At 48.5% G+C, this 16,011-nt stretch overlaps 1 protein-coding gene across 1 annotated transcript in view; it reads right to left on the bottom strand.

Annotated features, from left to right (window-relative positions):
• Positions 1–1,202: 1,202 nt before the first annotated feature.
• Positions 1,203–16,011, bottom strand: part of LOC143740786 (pyroglutamylated RF-amide peptide receptor) — a 28,676-nt gene continuing 13,867 nt past the window's right edge. The window contains exons 7-8 of the mRNA XM_077232820.1: positions 1,885–2,685; positions 1,203–1,759 (exon numbers count right to left, since the gene is read on the bottom strand). Of these exons, the coding sequence (XP_077088935.1) occupies positions 2,201–2,685 (485 nt within the window). The 3' untranslated portion in view covers positions 1,203–1,759; positions 1,885–2,200. The remainder of the gene's footprint in view (positions 1,760–1,884; positions 2,686–16,011) is intronic.

Genomic DNA, 16,011 nt, shown 5'->3' with positions numbered 1-16,011 from the left:
TACCACCTACCACAAAACACAATATCTGCCCAACCACCCGTCATTCACGCAATATACACAGGAACGTAATGACTGTAAATACTATACAACCTATACAAATAAACCAACAGTTGCTGCTGAGACCTAACCACAATCTCACAATCTCTCCGCAACCCAACCATACGCGCCAACCCGTTTGACTAAGGCTGTCGAGCCCCACTGGTGCGTTAATATGCAGTTTCAGTGGCAACGGTTCCGTATGGCATACCACCTACCGCAAAACACAATATCTGCCCAACCACCCGTCATTCGCGCAATATACACAGGAACGTAATGACTGTAAATACTATACAACCTATACAAATAAACCAACAGACCTTTCAAGTTTTCAAGAATTCTACGAAACCGTAGCATGGCGGCCTGTACACAGCCAGCTAGAATCTTTCCGTCTCAACCACAGCCAGTTGCTGCTCCTTTCTGCTGCTTCAGATAAGTTCTTTACTGTACGACGCAACTCTTGGCCACTGAATCCGACGTCTCTGAGGAACCGGGTTGTAGAGTGTGCCACAAAACCACGACAACCCACTTCCACTGGATAAACCTGGACTCTCCATCCTCGCTGTTCTGCTTCAGTGGCCAGATGAGCATACCGCAGTTTCTTCCTCTCATATGCCTCATCTACCGCATCCTCCCATGGCACTGTTAACTCTATCAGTTGAACAATGCGTGCTGATCCAGACCACAAAACAATATCTGGTCGTAGGTTAGTGGTGGCAATCTCAGGTGGAAAAATAAGCCGTTGATCAAGATCAAGCAGCATCTTCCAGTCCCTAGCAGCTTCCAGTTGTCCTGGGCGAGAATTGGTGTTAGCACCTTTTCTTGGTGGTTGCTCGCCTGGGCGGAGGAATATTGTCTTCTGCGTGTAATGTTTTGCTAGAACAGGCGGCAATTTATTGGTCATACTACGCTTGCCTTCCAATGCTAAAGCCAAACATCGCAATACTTGGTCATGGCGCCAAGTAAACCGACCCTGGCTAAGAGCCACCTTACATCCTATCAAAATGTGCCTTAATGTAACAATTTAACATTGTTTTGTAGAATGTCTTCAGACAAAATACACAGCCTATAAAAAATAACATACAAAAATATCACCTTACACAATAACAGCAACTTCAGATTTCAGTGAGTGCATAAAAAAACCCTAATTTCAAGATATTTTAGTATTGAGTTTTAAATAATTTTATTATTATTATTATCATCATTATTATCATTTACTCTGAAATTATTTGACAAAATGGAGTTTAGTGCCACGTAATGTTTCATAAAAGAGAATGCCATGCAGAGACCTTATAAAACGTATCAAAATAAAAGTCAATGAATGTAATATACTAATCAAAATCACTAAATCATCTAGACTACTTTTACGATTATCACAATAGAAAAATATACAAATACTTTTAAAATATGATCTTTTAATAAAATAATGAATAAAATCATTTAAATTATGTTGATGCTATGATGAGCTGAGGTATCAGGGTGCCAAACGTGTGTGTTCTGGCAAGCAAGTGGTATCTATCTCCAAGTTTTCCCCTAGCTAACTCTAACTGCATGTTATAAATCCACATGGTTAGTCGTTATGGAGGGTGTGTTAATCCACACTCAGCTGCACACCTCCAACCAGCTCTTCAGGGTCCTGCTGTCTCTAATAACCTTTAGTAGACTTTGGGCCATCCATGGAGACAGAAACCACATTCCCTGAGGCAAGAGGCTTTATACACTCCTAGATACCAGACATAAAAGCACAACAAAAAAAATTCATCAAATAATCTTATGTGCTGCTCTCCACAAACTGACATTAAAAGACATTATTCTACAAATAATCCAGTCCAGCAAGAAAATAATTACCATAGTCTAGGAAAGGTGCACAAATAAATGATCTTCTCATAGTGAACCAAAACTTATGACGTACTGTAGCTGGTCTTCAGAAGCTCAAAAACTGGAAGCACTTCAAAAACATCTCAATTTGTTTCATTGGTGACTCGCTCCCATCTTTATCGTGCAGATATTAACTGAGCTCCAAATGCAAAAACATCCTTCAAAGGTCTGAAAACTGGGAAACTGGTTGTTGAGTCCACGTCATTAGCTGTGGCAGAAATTTCCAGAGCAAAAGGTCTATGGTTTTAAACTCTTGAAGTCATAAAGTCATGACTATTATTGATATTCACTCTCCCAGTATCACTGTGAGAGGCTGCTCAGAACTAGACGTGCTGTCTGTGTGTGGAGGGTCAATAATGCTAAGTATCATGGTATTGGAGGTCTTTTTGGATCTGATGGCACTAAGAAGATTCATGGGGGGAAACATGTTAGACACAGGCCTCTCTGGTTCAGCTTCCCATGCTGGTTTACTCCAAGACCTAATCTCTCTTTGTCTAGATGTCGTCTCCAGGCCCCGTCTGGGTTCGACTGACTCCACTGTTGATATGCCCACTCGTTTGTGACTCTTCCAGGACCAAAAGGAACACTTGCTACAGCAGCAACCTCTTCCGCCGGAACTCCATCCTCGGGTGAGCAGAGCCAGCAGGTCCCTCTTGAAGGTGGTGTTGAGGGCGGCATAAACCAATGGGTTACACACCGAGTTGCTGAATCCCAGGATCTGAACCACGCTGACTAGGAGAAACTCGGAGTCAAGATCAAGGTCCAGTTGACCTGTGTTTCGAGAACAGACATGCAAGGTAAGTTATAAAACTCTAAGCCAATTTCCCCACAAATCATGAAAACGTACTCGGTTACTAACGTTACCTCGGTTCTCTCTAGAGAGGGAACGAGTACTGGAAAACCTCTTTTCCATGAGATATTGAAGCCAAACATTATCCTTAATTTTTAATTAATGTAAAACGCTGTGCGGCAGCATGCAGACATAGGCAAGACGGCTCCCGCGCCAGCAACAGCAGCCTATCGAGAGAGGCCCTGCGTGACGTTATACCCAATGGGGGTGCTTCGCGCCCATTTCATCACCTCCCGCCAGACAGGCGTGGCCATAGCCTATAAATACGCTCGACAGGCTGATACAAACTGATTTTCATCTCTTCAGCGAAGCACTACTGCATCGCTGGATCCGGAGTGAGAAGCCGCACCGTCTGAGAACAAGCCTTCTGCGGGACGAGCCTTCGAGCGTGAAGCCACTGGCCTTCACCTCGCCGCCTTCAGCCGTCGTTCCTGCTACGCTTTCAATATCCTGATCACTGCTAGAGTGTGTGTTCGCTGTGCGACTCACACTCTCTCTCTTAATCTAAAAGAGCAGCGTCTTTTTAAAGATGCTTCGTTCCTGTGACTCGTGCCGAGCCGCACTCAGCGACGGGGACGCCATTTCATCTGCGTTTCCCGCCTGTGTAAGGTTTATGCAGGTCTCGCGCTCGCTGAGCGAGCTATTGCCATGGTGACTCTGAGGACTCGCCTGGAATTTTTTCCCCAAGTCTGCACTCCTGCCAGCCGTAGTGCTGCGCCGTAAAGCTCCGTACTCAGCGGGTCCTCGAGCCTTCTCCAGCCCGTGAAATCTCGCCGGTTCGCCCGCCAGCTTCACCAGCTTCAATCGAGTCGCTAACTGACAGACAACGGCCGCCGCACACCACTGCCTCTGCCATTATGACGACGAGATCGCTGCATCTGTGGACAAGGCCAGCTGCTCTATCCTGGCGTCAGACAGTGAGGATTGGGCGAGCTCTGTGGTCCTCCCCCCCTTCTGCCCGCGAGTCGTCAGGGAAACGGGCCAGCATCAAAACCGCGGGTAGCTTTCTTTACGTTATAAGAAAGCTACCCCGCCCCCGCCTCCGCCCCCCGTGGGCGTGCGTCACCGGCGAAATGAGGAAAGAGTTTGTTTTAGTCCCGCCGAGGCCGGACTAATCTCCATTTCTCAAACATTTATCAGCCCCTCTTATTTTGAGTGGCTGAAAATGTCAATATTGCAGCAGTGAGCCTGTTGTATAACACGCACGCCTGCAAACAAACGCCGACACACACAGAACTGTGATGACGCTCTCTTATCTGCTCGAGGCCCCCGTGGGCGTGCATCACCGGCGAAATGAGGAAAGAGTGTGTTTAAGTCCCGCCGAGGCCGGACCAATCTCTATTTTTCAAACATTTCTCAGCTCCTCTTAGTTTGAGCGGCTATAAATGTCAATATTGCAGCAATGAGCCTGTTGTATAACACGCACGCCTGCAAGCAAACGCCGACACACACAAAACTGTGATGACGCTCTCTTATCCGCTCGTTCAGTTCCAAGAAAATGCGACTGTTCCAGTGTATTTTGCAGTAAAGAAGCCGGTACCATGGCCCGCTGGCCTGGACACAAATGCCGTTTCCATGGCGACCCAGAAAAATCATATAAGCAGTGTATTTTCTGCTATTCCGGCCACAGCCGATGGTGTTATGAGTGTAATAAAAATGCCCACAGCCCAGTGTTCATTTCTACACACAAACACAGCCCGCCACAGTGCAGGGCTCGCACAAATGTGATCGACTCATGTCAATTGTGCATTAAATGTAGTGAATGTGCCCACAACCCAGTGCCCACAAACACTACACACTGCATGTGCCACGTTTTCTGTAAAAGAAACCAACACACATTAGGTCAGCACAAGCCGACGGTGTTCTCAGTGCAGTGAGTGTGCCCGCTGTCCCGCGCCCACATTCCCTCACAGACACGCTCAACCCCACGGGGGTTGTCCCGCTTGCTCTCTCTCCACAATCTGTCATAGAGAAATCGAGCATGACCAGGCTGCCCGCCGTGATCGGCGCGCCCCCCCACAGGGTTTATGTCTCAGCACACCGAAGCTCTGCGGCCGCCGCTATGCCGCGGCCAGAACCCGGATTTCATTCTACCTCTAGCTATTCACGCAGATACGTGGGCGAAGCTTCCCGGGGTATCAGAATGGGTGTTGAACACTATAAAAAGAGGCTATTCGCTGCAGTTCGCTCGACATCCCCGCCGTTACACGGCGTAAGTCGAAACCACGGTAAACAACGAAGTATCTCATCTACTTCGAGCCGAAAAAGCGAAACTACTGAGCAAAGGGGCCATAGAACCTTTATCTCAGAGCGAAGGGGGGGCTATACAGCAGATATTTTCTGGTACTGAAAAAAGACGGGGGTCTCAGACCCATTCTAGATCTACGGCAGCTGAACAGAGCGCTTGTGAAGCGCCAGTTCAGAATGCTGACAACCAGGAAAATCCTCGCGCAAGTTCGCCAGGCAGACTGGTTTATGTCAGTAGATCTGAAAGACGCCTATTTCCAAATACAAATAGCGTCACTTCACAGGCAATTCTTGAGATTCGCCTTCGAAGGCCAGGCATATCAATAGACAGTCCTGCCGTTCGGCCTGGCCCTAGCACCCCGTACATTTACGAAGTGCATGGACGCGGCTCTCGCACCCCTGAGACTTCAGGGCATGCGAGTCTTGAACTACTTGGACGATTGGCTGATTCTAGCTCGATCACACTCAGAGCTCATAGAACACAGAACCACATTACTCGAGCATCTCGAGAATCTGGGTCTCACAGTCAATTGGGCGAAGAGTTCGCTGTTTCCCAGCCAGAGAATTTATTTTCTGGGAACAGTGCTGGACTCGCTGTCTATGACAGCACGTCCGCGCCGAAGCGCAGACTGGACATTCAGCTCGCCGCGAAATCCTTCTGCCGCAGCTCTATAGTCCCACTCAAAAGGTTTCAGAAAATGCTGATCCTCATGGCCTCAGCATCTTCGGTACTCCAGCTGGGCCTGCTTCGCATGCGCCCACTGCAGTTATGGCTGTAAGCGCGAGTTCCACCCCGGGCATGGACCTCTGGTCCGTTTCGCCTCAAGGTCGACATGGAATGCATTTCTGCTCTGGAACCTTGGAAAATAGCCGACTGGTATCAGTCAGGCGTGAGTTTGGGGACTCCCTCGAGTGTGAAGGTGGTGTCCACGGATGCCTCCACCTCGGGATGGGGAGCGCTGCTCGAGGGCAGACCGTTCTTTGGCCAGTGGTCAGAACGGGAGAAGCTTCTACACATAAACTGTCTAGAACTGTTGGCAGTCGACAAGCCGCTACGGCGCTTTTGTCCCCAGTTAAAAGGCCACCACGTCTTGGTCCAGTCGGACAACATGTCAGTGGTGGCATACATAAATCGCCAGGGCGGCGTCAGGTCCCGAAACCTTTACAGACTGACGGAACGCCTCCTGGTCTGGGCTCAGCACAACCTGCTTTCACTGAAAGCAGCGCATGTGCCTGGTCGCCTGAATCTGGGACCAGACAGTCTGTCCAGAAACAATGTCCCAGCAGGGGAATGGTCGCTGCACCAGCAGACGATCCAACTACTGTGGGAGACATTCGGCAGAGCGCAAGTGGACCTGTTCGCGTCCCAAGAGAATGCTCACTGTCCGAACTTTTCTCCAAGAGCAGGGATGCGCTGGCCCACGTATGGCCCCGCTGCCCCCTCTATGCTTTTCCCCCCGTCTCGCTCCTGCCTCAAGCGTGGAACGAATCAGGGAAAACGGATGCCCAGTGCTGCTCGTGGCTCCGCTCTGGACAAACCAGATTTGGTTCCCAGTCCTAATGCGGCTGACCAGCACTCCCCGTGGCCTATACCGGTGAGGAGAGACCTCCTCTTTCAGGCAAAGGGCTCGATTTGGCATCCAAGCCCGGAATTATGGTCCCTACATGCATGGGCATACATCAACGGGTACCCGCTAACCTCCCGGAGGGAGTGTTAAACACGATCATGCAGGCTAGAGCCCCGTCTACTAGACGGCTATATTCCTCGAAATGGTCAGTGTTCTCTGCCTGGTGTCAAGCTAAGGGCTTTTCACCCGTATACTGCGGGGTCACGGAAGTGCTCTCCTTCCTTCAGGAGCTGTTGGATAAGGGCAGGACCCCATCCACGCTCAAAGTATACATGGCGGCCATAGCGGCATTTGCAAAACCGACGTCTGGCCAGTCACTGGGGAAAAACGACCTGGTCGTGCGATTCCTCAGGGGAGCTCGGAGGCTGTATCCTCGCAGACCCCCCTCAGTCCCTATGTGGGACCTTTCTACGGTTTTGGAAGCCATGAAAGGTGCCCCATTCGAGCCAATCCATTTGTCAGACATGAAACATCTGTCTTTCAAAACGGTGTTTCTTATGGCTCCCGCTTCAGTGAAGCGCATAGGGGACTTACAAACGCTCTCAGTAAGCGCGTCATGTATGGAGTTTGGGCCTAATGACTCAAAAGTCATACTCAAACCAAGGCACGGGTACGTGCCCAAATCCCTCAACACACCGTTCAGGGCCCAGGTTATTTCCCTGTGGGCCCTCCCAGTTCATGATGAGAAGGAGGATGCGAGTCTCCTTTGCCCTGTCAGGGCACTGAGAGCTTATGTATCCCGCTCGTCTGTCTTCAGATCGAGCAGCTCTTTGTTTTGTTCGGCGGACGCTACAAGGGACTGGCCGCATCAAAACAGAGCCTATCCAGATGGATAGTCGATGCCATAGCGCTGGCTTACACTTCTAAGGGCCTGCAGTGTCCTTTGGGTGTCAGAGCGCACTCCACGAGAGGCCAAGCTGCTGTCGGTCTAGAATTCAGTTCTATCTGCCCCGCTGCGCCGGCACAGAATGCTGAGTTTTGCTTGTGCATCGCTCACTGATCGATAGAACAGCTCCATGGTTGCTGAATAACCCGTACATATACCTAGTTCAGGCTGAACACGTTCACCCTGTCTGCGTGAAACACTGTTAACATAACTAGCTCCTGTGGGATGCTATTTCATGGGGAATGATGCTTGTAGCCTCTCTTCTCCGACTCTCTGTCTACGGTGATTATGCACTATATGGGCCCCGGGCTACTGCCCTTGGGACTTTGGTGTCGGATCCCAGTACGCACGGCGTGTTGCATTGTGTTCCCCATAGCGTAAGATATTATGCAGTATGAGAGATACTCTTGTAAGAGAACGTACTCGGTCACTGACGTAACCTCGGTTCTCTCTAGAGAGGGAACGAGTACTGCGTATCTTGCCGTGCATACAACAGCGCTGGTTCGCTTCAGTGATGAAAACCAGTTTGTATCAGCCTGTCGAGCGTATTTATAGGCCAAGGCCACGCCTATTCTGGCGGGACGTGACGAAATGGGCGCGAAGCGCCCCCCTTGGGGTATCAGAGGGTCTCTCTCGATAGGCTGCTGCTGTTGCAGCAGGGCAGCCAACAGGTGCGCAAGCCGTCTTGCCTGTGTCTGTATGCTGCCGCACAGCGTTTTACATTAATTCAAAATTAAGGATAATTTTTGGCTTCAATATCTCGTGGAAAAGAGGTTTTCCCTATAGCGTAAGATATTACGCAGTACGAGAGATACCGTTGTAAGGGAACTCATTTCTTAAAATATTTCAGGATTGAATTTTAGGGGTTTGACTTGTTTGCGTTTAAAACCACGAGACGCAGGGTAGTGGAATGAAAAAAATGCAAGGTCTTGGGACTTTTTTAGAATTCTGTCAAGAGCGAGACAGTAAAATATGAGCGTGACAGACAAAAATAAAATATGTTTAGTATGAACAGCCCCTATATTGTTAGTTGTAATCATCTCAATTGCGAGTGTAAAAATAGAACGATTATTAAAACTTTATAGTTATAGTTATCGTCATTGGTGTGCACAGCCCTTTACCTTGTGTATTTTTGCTCTGCCAATGCAAATAGTTCCAAACAAAGCCACAGTAGAACATTGCAAGTTCCCAAGCAGCACAGGGGTGTTTCGTTCTTGAATGTTTTGAACAAATAAGTTATATGACTCGTTTCGTCTACCATTTTTAAATTCTGTGTAGATTAAGTAAATGATTCAATGACTCAAATTCACTTGTTGTTTATGAATCATGATTCAGTGCTCACTCATAACTGTAACTTGTACACAGACTGAAAGTATGTCTGGATGATTGCTCGACCAATCAATGAATAATATAATATAATATAATATAATATAATATAATATAATATAATATAATATAATATAATATAATATAATATAATATAATATAATATATGTTTAAGGTTTTTAGAACAAGCCTTTTTTGCGGCTTAATTTAAATATGTTGTACTTTCTTTGTACTAGGAATAATATTTTGTTCTCAAATTTAAAGTGTAAGTACTTAAAATCTCAAGAAATCAAGAAAAAAAATATGATTCTCATTATAAAACCTCTTTAAGAAAGTGCAAACATGGAGGGGGGAAAAAAACTATTCAAATTTAGTTTTACATTTACATGAGATGTCATATGTGGATTTATATTGAGTTTTTACGGTGGCCGAGAGAGCTCAACGTGCTGCAAATGAAGAAAACACATGCAAATTAAGAAAACATCTTCATCAGTTTCACAACACACGTGTGCTCCAAATACTCACAACACAACCAATTACAGAAACGTGCTGCAAATAACACAGACCACAACGGAAATGTTTCCGGGGGAACCAAATAAGTGACAAACCCGGCTTGTCACGTTGTCATGTGTTTGTGTTATTCTGGTCTGTTGTGAGCACATGACTGTCTTGTTATTTCTTGTGCCATGTGCTCTCCTGTCTATTGTCTAACCCCGCCCATCTTGTTATCAGATTATTGGTTAGTTTGTCCCGCCTGTCCTGCTCGTTACCCTCCTTTGTTTGTTCCCCTATTTAGCCTCTCTGTGTTTGTAGTCCTGTGCTGGTTCATTGTCAATGTTTCCTCGTGATTCCTGTTTTTGCCTGAAGCCTTTCTTGTTTTCCCCCTCGGGGTTGTTTTAGTTGTAGTTTGTCTTTATTTTGTATTATTTTATAAACATCACCTCAACCTGCTTTTGTATCCTCGTCTCCGTTCACCCGTTCCGTGACACGGCTGGGACGTGCTTACCAAGGGGGTAATCCATCAGCCGGAAACTGAAGCCTCGCGGGGGCCGCCGTTGTTGGAGAACTTCACCTGCTGTTAGCATTCCATTGACCATTCCATACCATTCCATCCCATTCATTTTGGTGTCACTTTGGCGTCCAAAGACTTAATTTGTCCATTGTTTATTTCTAAAGAAACACGACAATGTATAAAAAGCTCCATTACTTTGTATCTTACGTTATGGCCCCGTAGAAGCCGTTTTTGTAAAAATAGGCTAACGATTGCGTCATAACCACACGACTTTCTGTCGCACAATAGAGAAATTACCTTATAAGCTCGCAGGCAATCTTTTACTGTCTATGAGGCAATCGGGGGGACATGGGGGCATAGAGTCAAGGGAGAAGCCCATAGATAGAGAGTCCATAAAAGCAACAGGACAAAATATTTCAACAACGTTTTTGAGGAATTAGGTGATTCAGATTTGTCTTGGCACATCTACTAGAAGATTTACAACTGTCAGACTGTCGTCCAGCTCAGTTTGAGCCTGCGGAGTACGCTCAGCCATCAGGAAGTGAGTGCTTTAATCGGGCTTCAGTTTTCTCCGTTGAAATCAAGGGGGTCGCTGTGTCCATTTCTTTTACTGTCTATGGTGCTTACAGCTCAAAATTCTACTTTATTTAATTTAATTTACTTTAACTTGTTTTTTCCCCCACAAAACATACAGAGATTACATTTTTATGACATACAACTTGTATGTTCAATGTCATCAGAATACAAATGAGAAAAGAGCAATGAGCTGAAAACTAAAATAAATAAATAAAAAAGATAATTGTTTTATGTTATGTTTAAATTTTCATAAAGAAAAGTTTCATAAGAAATGTTAGGTAATGTAGGGTAAAGTTGTGACACTGACACACTTTCAAAAAAAGTTTTTTTGTAAAGTAAAAATAAAAAAATACATTTATTTGCAACCGTTATGTTAACAGCATTATTTCTGTCGTCAGAACAGGTATTCAGCTGATGGACAACGTGCTACATTGTCATGGGAACATCCCAGGTGAAAATATTTCCGTTGTGGTCTGTGTTATTTGCAGCGCGTTTCTGTATTTGGTTGAGTTGTGACCTTTTGCACCGCGTTTCTGTATTTGGTTGTGTTGTGAACTTTTGCAGCACGTTTCTGTATTTGGTTGTGCTGTGAGTATTTGGAGCACACGTGTGTTGTGAAACTACTTGGTTACTCGCGTAACCTCAGTTCCCTGAGTTAGGGAACGAAGTATTGCGTAGCTATACGCAGTGGGAAAACTCCTTCTCCTCGATTTACTGAAACCTATATGTAAAACGCATTTGCAGCTGCAGAGCTCACCCATTGAGCGTCTAGCTCGCTCATAGGCTGTGCTGCAGACACTGTACATCCAATGGTGCGGGCGCCTCTGAGACCGCTCTACGTCATTGCACGTCAGAGCCCGTCATAGGGGCGAGGCATCAGCCTATATTAGTCCCTGAATTCGCCATTATAGCAGGTTTATACGACTGAAGTGACAACTATCCAGTTAAAACAGTGAGGCCAGCTATGCAATACTTCTTTCCCTAACTCAGGGAACTGAGGTTACATGAGTAACCAAGTAGTTCCCTTTCGAACGGTCACTTCATATGAGTAACTGGTTTCCACTGCAACTCAGGATCCCTGAGCATACAGAATAAGACATAAAACACAAAATTATGTATATACCAGACCAGACACCGTCAGGCCTAGGAGAATACATCAGTAATCACAACATATCATACCCATAGACCCCGACACCATCTGGGTCATAGAATATGATAACACACCAGCCTTTTGCGGTGTGATATATATATATATATATATATATATATATATATATATATATATATATGTGAATGTGGTTGTGGACAGTAACAATTAATGATAAGACCGATAGCACCCTCGCCTGCAGGGAAGATACTTCCATATTATAGAAATATGAATTTATTATTCATAAATGTGGACGGCGAGGCCCAGCCGGCCTCATCACAAATGTCTTGAATGGGAAAGCCAGATGGCCACGCCCACGACGAGGCCATGCCTCTGGTCGAATGGGCTTTGACACCTATAGGGCAAAACTGACCCACTGAGGTATAAGCCATAGAAATGGCCTCTACTATCCATCTAGACAGTCTCTGCTTAGTGACAGGATCCCCCTTGGATCGACCTCCAAAGCAGACAAAAAGCTGTTCTGATTGCCTAAACGACGCAGAACGCTCCAGATAGATTCTCAGCGCCCTGACAGGGCAGAGAAGATTAACCTCCCCATCCTCTGTGGAAGGGGGAAGGGCTAACAATGTCACCACCTGTGCTCTGAACGGCGTTGAGAGCACTTTAGGTACATAACCATGCCTGGGCTTGAGGGTGACTTTGGAGTCACCAGGACCAAACTCCAGACATGCCTGCAGATCTCCCACTCGCCTGATAGATGCCAATGCCAACAGGAGAGCAGTCTTCAGCAAGAGAGGTTTAAGATCAACCAACTGGAGCGGTTCAAAAGGTGGATGCCACAACGTTCCCTTCGCCTGTGTGAGGAGGTCTTTCCTCGTCGGGACAGGCCATGGAGCTGTTTCCGGAAACTGAACCAGCTCTGGAAACCACGGCTTGGATTTCCAAAGAGGAGCCACCAGAAGGACTGGGCACTCGCACTCTCTGACCCGTTTGATGACTTGTGGAATCATCGAGACGGGGGGAAAAGCATACAGGGGGCGGTTGGGCCAGACGTGGGCCAACGCGTCCCTGTCCTTCGAGAAGAACATTTTGCAGTGGGTGTTGTTTTTCGAGGCAAACAGGTCGATTTTGGCCCTGCCAAACACCTCCCATATTAGACTGATCGTCTGTGGGTTCAGGGACCACTCGCCGAGGGGAGTGTTGCCCCGTGAGATGATATCTGCGCCCAAATTCTGGACGCCCGGGATATGTGCAGCCCTCAAAGAGCTCAGATTGGTCTGTGCCCATAAGAGGAGATCTCTCGCCATAGCATGCAGGTCGCCTGACCTGACGCCCCCCTGGCGATTTATGTAGGCCACCACTGACATGTTGTCTGTGCGGACTAAGACGTGATGACCCCTGAGGTTCGACAGAAATGCCTTCAGGGCCAAACCAACTGCTTTCATTTCCAGACAGTTGATGTGTTAGCTCTGCTCCGTGCTCGACCAGAGGCCGGATGCAGGCGCGCCCTCGTGTAGTGCCCCCCAACCCAGGTTGGACGCATCTGTAAATATGCTTTCCTTCTGGAAATTGTCCCCATTGTCACACCCTCTTGGAACCAGTCCTGAGCCCGCCAGGGAACCAGGGTCCTTAAACAACTGTGATTCACTCTGATGCGCAGGCTGCCTGACTGCCATACATGTGTTGGCACCCGGCGTTTCAGCCAGCGCTGCAGCGGGCGCATGCGCAGTAATCCCATGCGGAGTACTGGTGATGCTGCTGCCATGAGACCCAGCAGTTTCTGAAATTTCTTCAGGGGCGCGCGCTGGCACGCTCTGAACGAGGATGCCAGCGCTCGCACTGAGAGCACGCGCTCTGGTATGAGCCGCGCTCTCATCGTCACCGAGTCTAGAACTATTCCCAGAAAGATTGCACTCTGGCTGGGGGACAGTTTGCTCTTTAAAACATTGATCGTGAGACCTAGACATTTTAAATGGCCGAGAATCAAATCCCTGTGAGCTATTAGTTCGCCTCTCGACTGCGCTAGCACCAGCCAGTCGTCGAGGTAATTCAGCATGCGCAATCCTCTCTGTCTCAGAGGAGAGACTGCTGCATCCACACACTTTGTGAATGTGCGGGGTGCCAAAGACAGACCGAACGGCAGAACTGTGTATTGCCTGTCCCTCGAAGGCGAATCTCAAGAATGGCCTGTGACGAGGGTTTATTTGAATGTGAAAGTAAGCATCTTTCAGATCCATTGTAACAAACCAATCCCCCGGGCGAATTTGCGTGAGGATATGTTTGATAGTTAACATTTTGAAGGGCCGTCGCATGAGAGCCTTGTTCAAATGTCTCAAATCTAGTATGGGTCTGAGATTGCCGTCTTGTTTCGGAATTAGAAAATAACTGCTGTAAAAACCCGCTTGTTTTAGCGCAGGGGGGACTAATTCTATCGCCCCTTTTGCTAATAAATTCTGTACTTCGGCTCGAAGCACGTGACGTGAGGTCTCGATAACCGCCTGAAACTTTGGGGGTCTGCGAGTGAATTGGAGCGAGTAGCCTCACTTTATAATGTTTATGACCCAACTCGACACATCGGGGATAGCTTGCCAGGCTAGAACCCATGTTGCTAGGGACTGACACACTGATTGGGGCGGGCCGCCTAACATAGGTGGACCTGAAACCCTTATAATGTGATTCGTGCATACATTGAGTGTTTGACTGACTGTACAGACATTTGCGTGTGGGGAAGTCAGTGTTACAACAGGGGAGGGGCCACCTAATATAGGGGGACCATGAATCCATGTGTTGTGCTTGTGAAACATACTCTTTTTGTGCTTTATTTGGGTCGCCGTGAAAACGCTGTTTGTTTGCTTAGACACGCTCACTGCTGCGGGCCTGTTTACAATAATAAAATCCCCATCCGCCTGATCTGAAGAGGGGGCTGTGGGAAGTTTTGTTAGCTTCTTTGAGGATGGTCTGGCCAGCGCGGGACACTAGCCCTCTCTCTTCGTGCCTCGTGCTAGGATGACTTCGGCAGTGCCGCGTCGAGCACGACGCTGGTCCGCGGGCCTTGGCGCCAGGGCATCAGAAATCGCTTTGCAGCTCTTGACTGGCGCTGGGAATCAGCCGCAGGGCGGGGCTGAGAGGCCTGTTTCGTCAGTTTCGCTGCCTGAGGCGTAGACGGAGCTGGCTTTGGTTTGCTCGATGCAGAGCTAGAACATTTTGGCAGGAAGTGTCGCATGGCCTGGGACGGCTTCTGTGCCTCCGTGTATCTCTCCGCGAACCCCTTCACCGCCGGGCCGAAGAGACCGGTGCTAGAAACCGGGGCGTCGAGGAACCTCGTCTTCTCCGAATCTTTGATTTCGGTGAGGTTTCAGTCACAACCAAGCTCGCCATGTTCCTCCCGATCGCCTGCGCTTTGGCCTTGGTAGCCCTCAAGGCCAGGTCCGTTGCACTGCGGAGGTCCCGAAAGGCCTCTGGATCTAGGCCAGCCTCGTCCATAGACCGGAGGAGTTTGGCCTGGTAAACCTGCAGCACGGCCATCGTGTGCAGAGCTGATGCAGCCTACCGGAGGCGGAATACGCGCGTCTGAGGAAGGCTGACATGCTTCTGCACGGTTTGTTTGGGTGTACTACTCTGGTTCGCTAGCTAGCAGCTGTGTTCGGGCAAAGATGAGCGGCCACGGCCTCTTCAAGAGGCGGCAACGACTCATAGCCCTTCTCCGCCGCGCCGTCCACAGAGGAGAGTGTTGTGGTAACTGCAGGGCCTCGTGTTGAGTAAGGAGTGCGCCAGGCCTTGGTTAGCTCCTCGTGACCTCCAGGGAAAAATGGCGCTGTTTTTTTGACGAGGGGCCTGCTGGTGCCCCGGCAGAAACCATCCGTCCAGCCGACTCCGAGGAGGCTCTACGAGCGCGGCCCCTATTGCTACGGATGCAGCAATAGACAGGCTGTCGTGCTCGCTGGGCGCTGATCTCCTTCAAACAAGACCGGATAAGATCGAGCAGGAGATAGTGAGGCACGCTGGCCGGCGTGTTATCAACAACATCCATGCTCTCGGGCTGCCGTTGGCTGCGGCGCTTCTTCTTCCTCGGCTGAGATAGGGCCGCGAGAGGAGGCGCGGGAGAAGCGGCGTCTTCGTCCCGGGCGAGAGCTAGCCGAGTCCGCAGCGAGGAGATGGGCATGCTCTCATAGGCCGCACATCCGCCGGAGGAGAAAGCATTGTGGTGCGTGGTGATCGGCCTCGTGCAGCTTGCGTGCGCACGTGGCGCAGGTTTTTACGCGAGGCATTTGAAACAACACCTCGCCTGTAGCAACAGTAAAAGGATATCGCCGGATAGCCACAGGTGAGACGGCGTCAGGAGACACACGGCTGAGAAGGCGTAATCTGCTGAAATAGTGGCTCACTCAGGCTGAAAGGCTTGTTCGACGGCGAAGGCTCAGTAAACAGTCAGAGGCGTGTAGTTTGTCGCTGAAGGAGTAAAAT

This window comes from Siphateles boraxobius, unplaced genomic scaffold (genome assembly GCF_051911475.1).
Source record: "Siphateles boraxobius isolate OS27281-9 unplaced genomic scaffold, OSU_SipBor_1 18, whole genome shotgun sequence".
NCBI lineage: Eukaryota > Metazoa > Chordata > Actinopteri > Cypriniformes > Leuciscidae > Siphateles > Siphateles boraxobius.
This window is presented reverse-complemented; position numbering and strand designations above follow the sequence as displayed.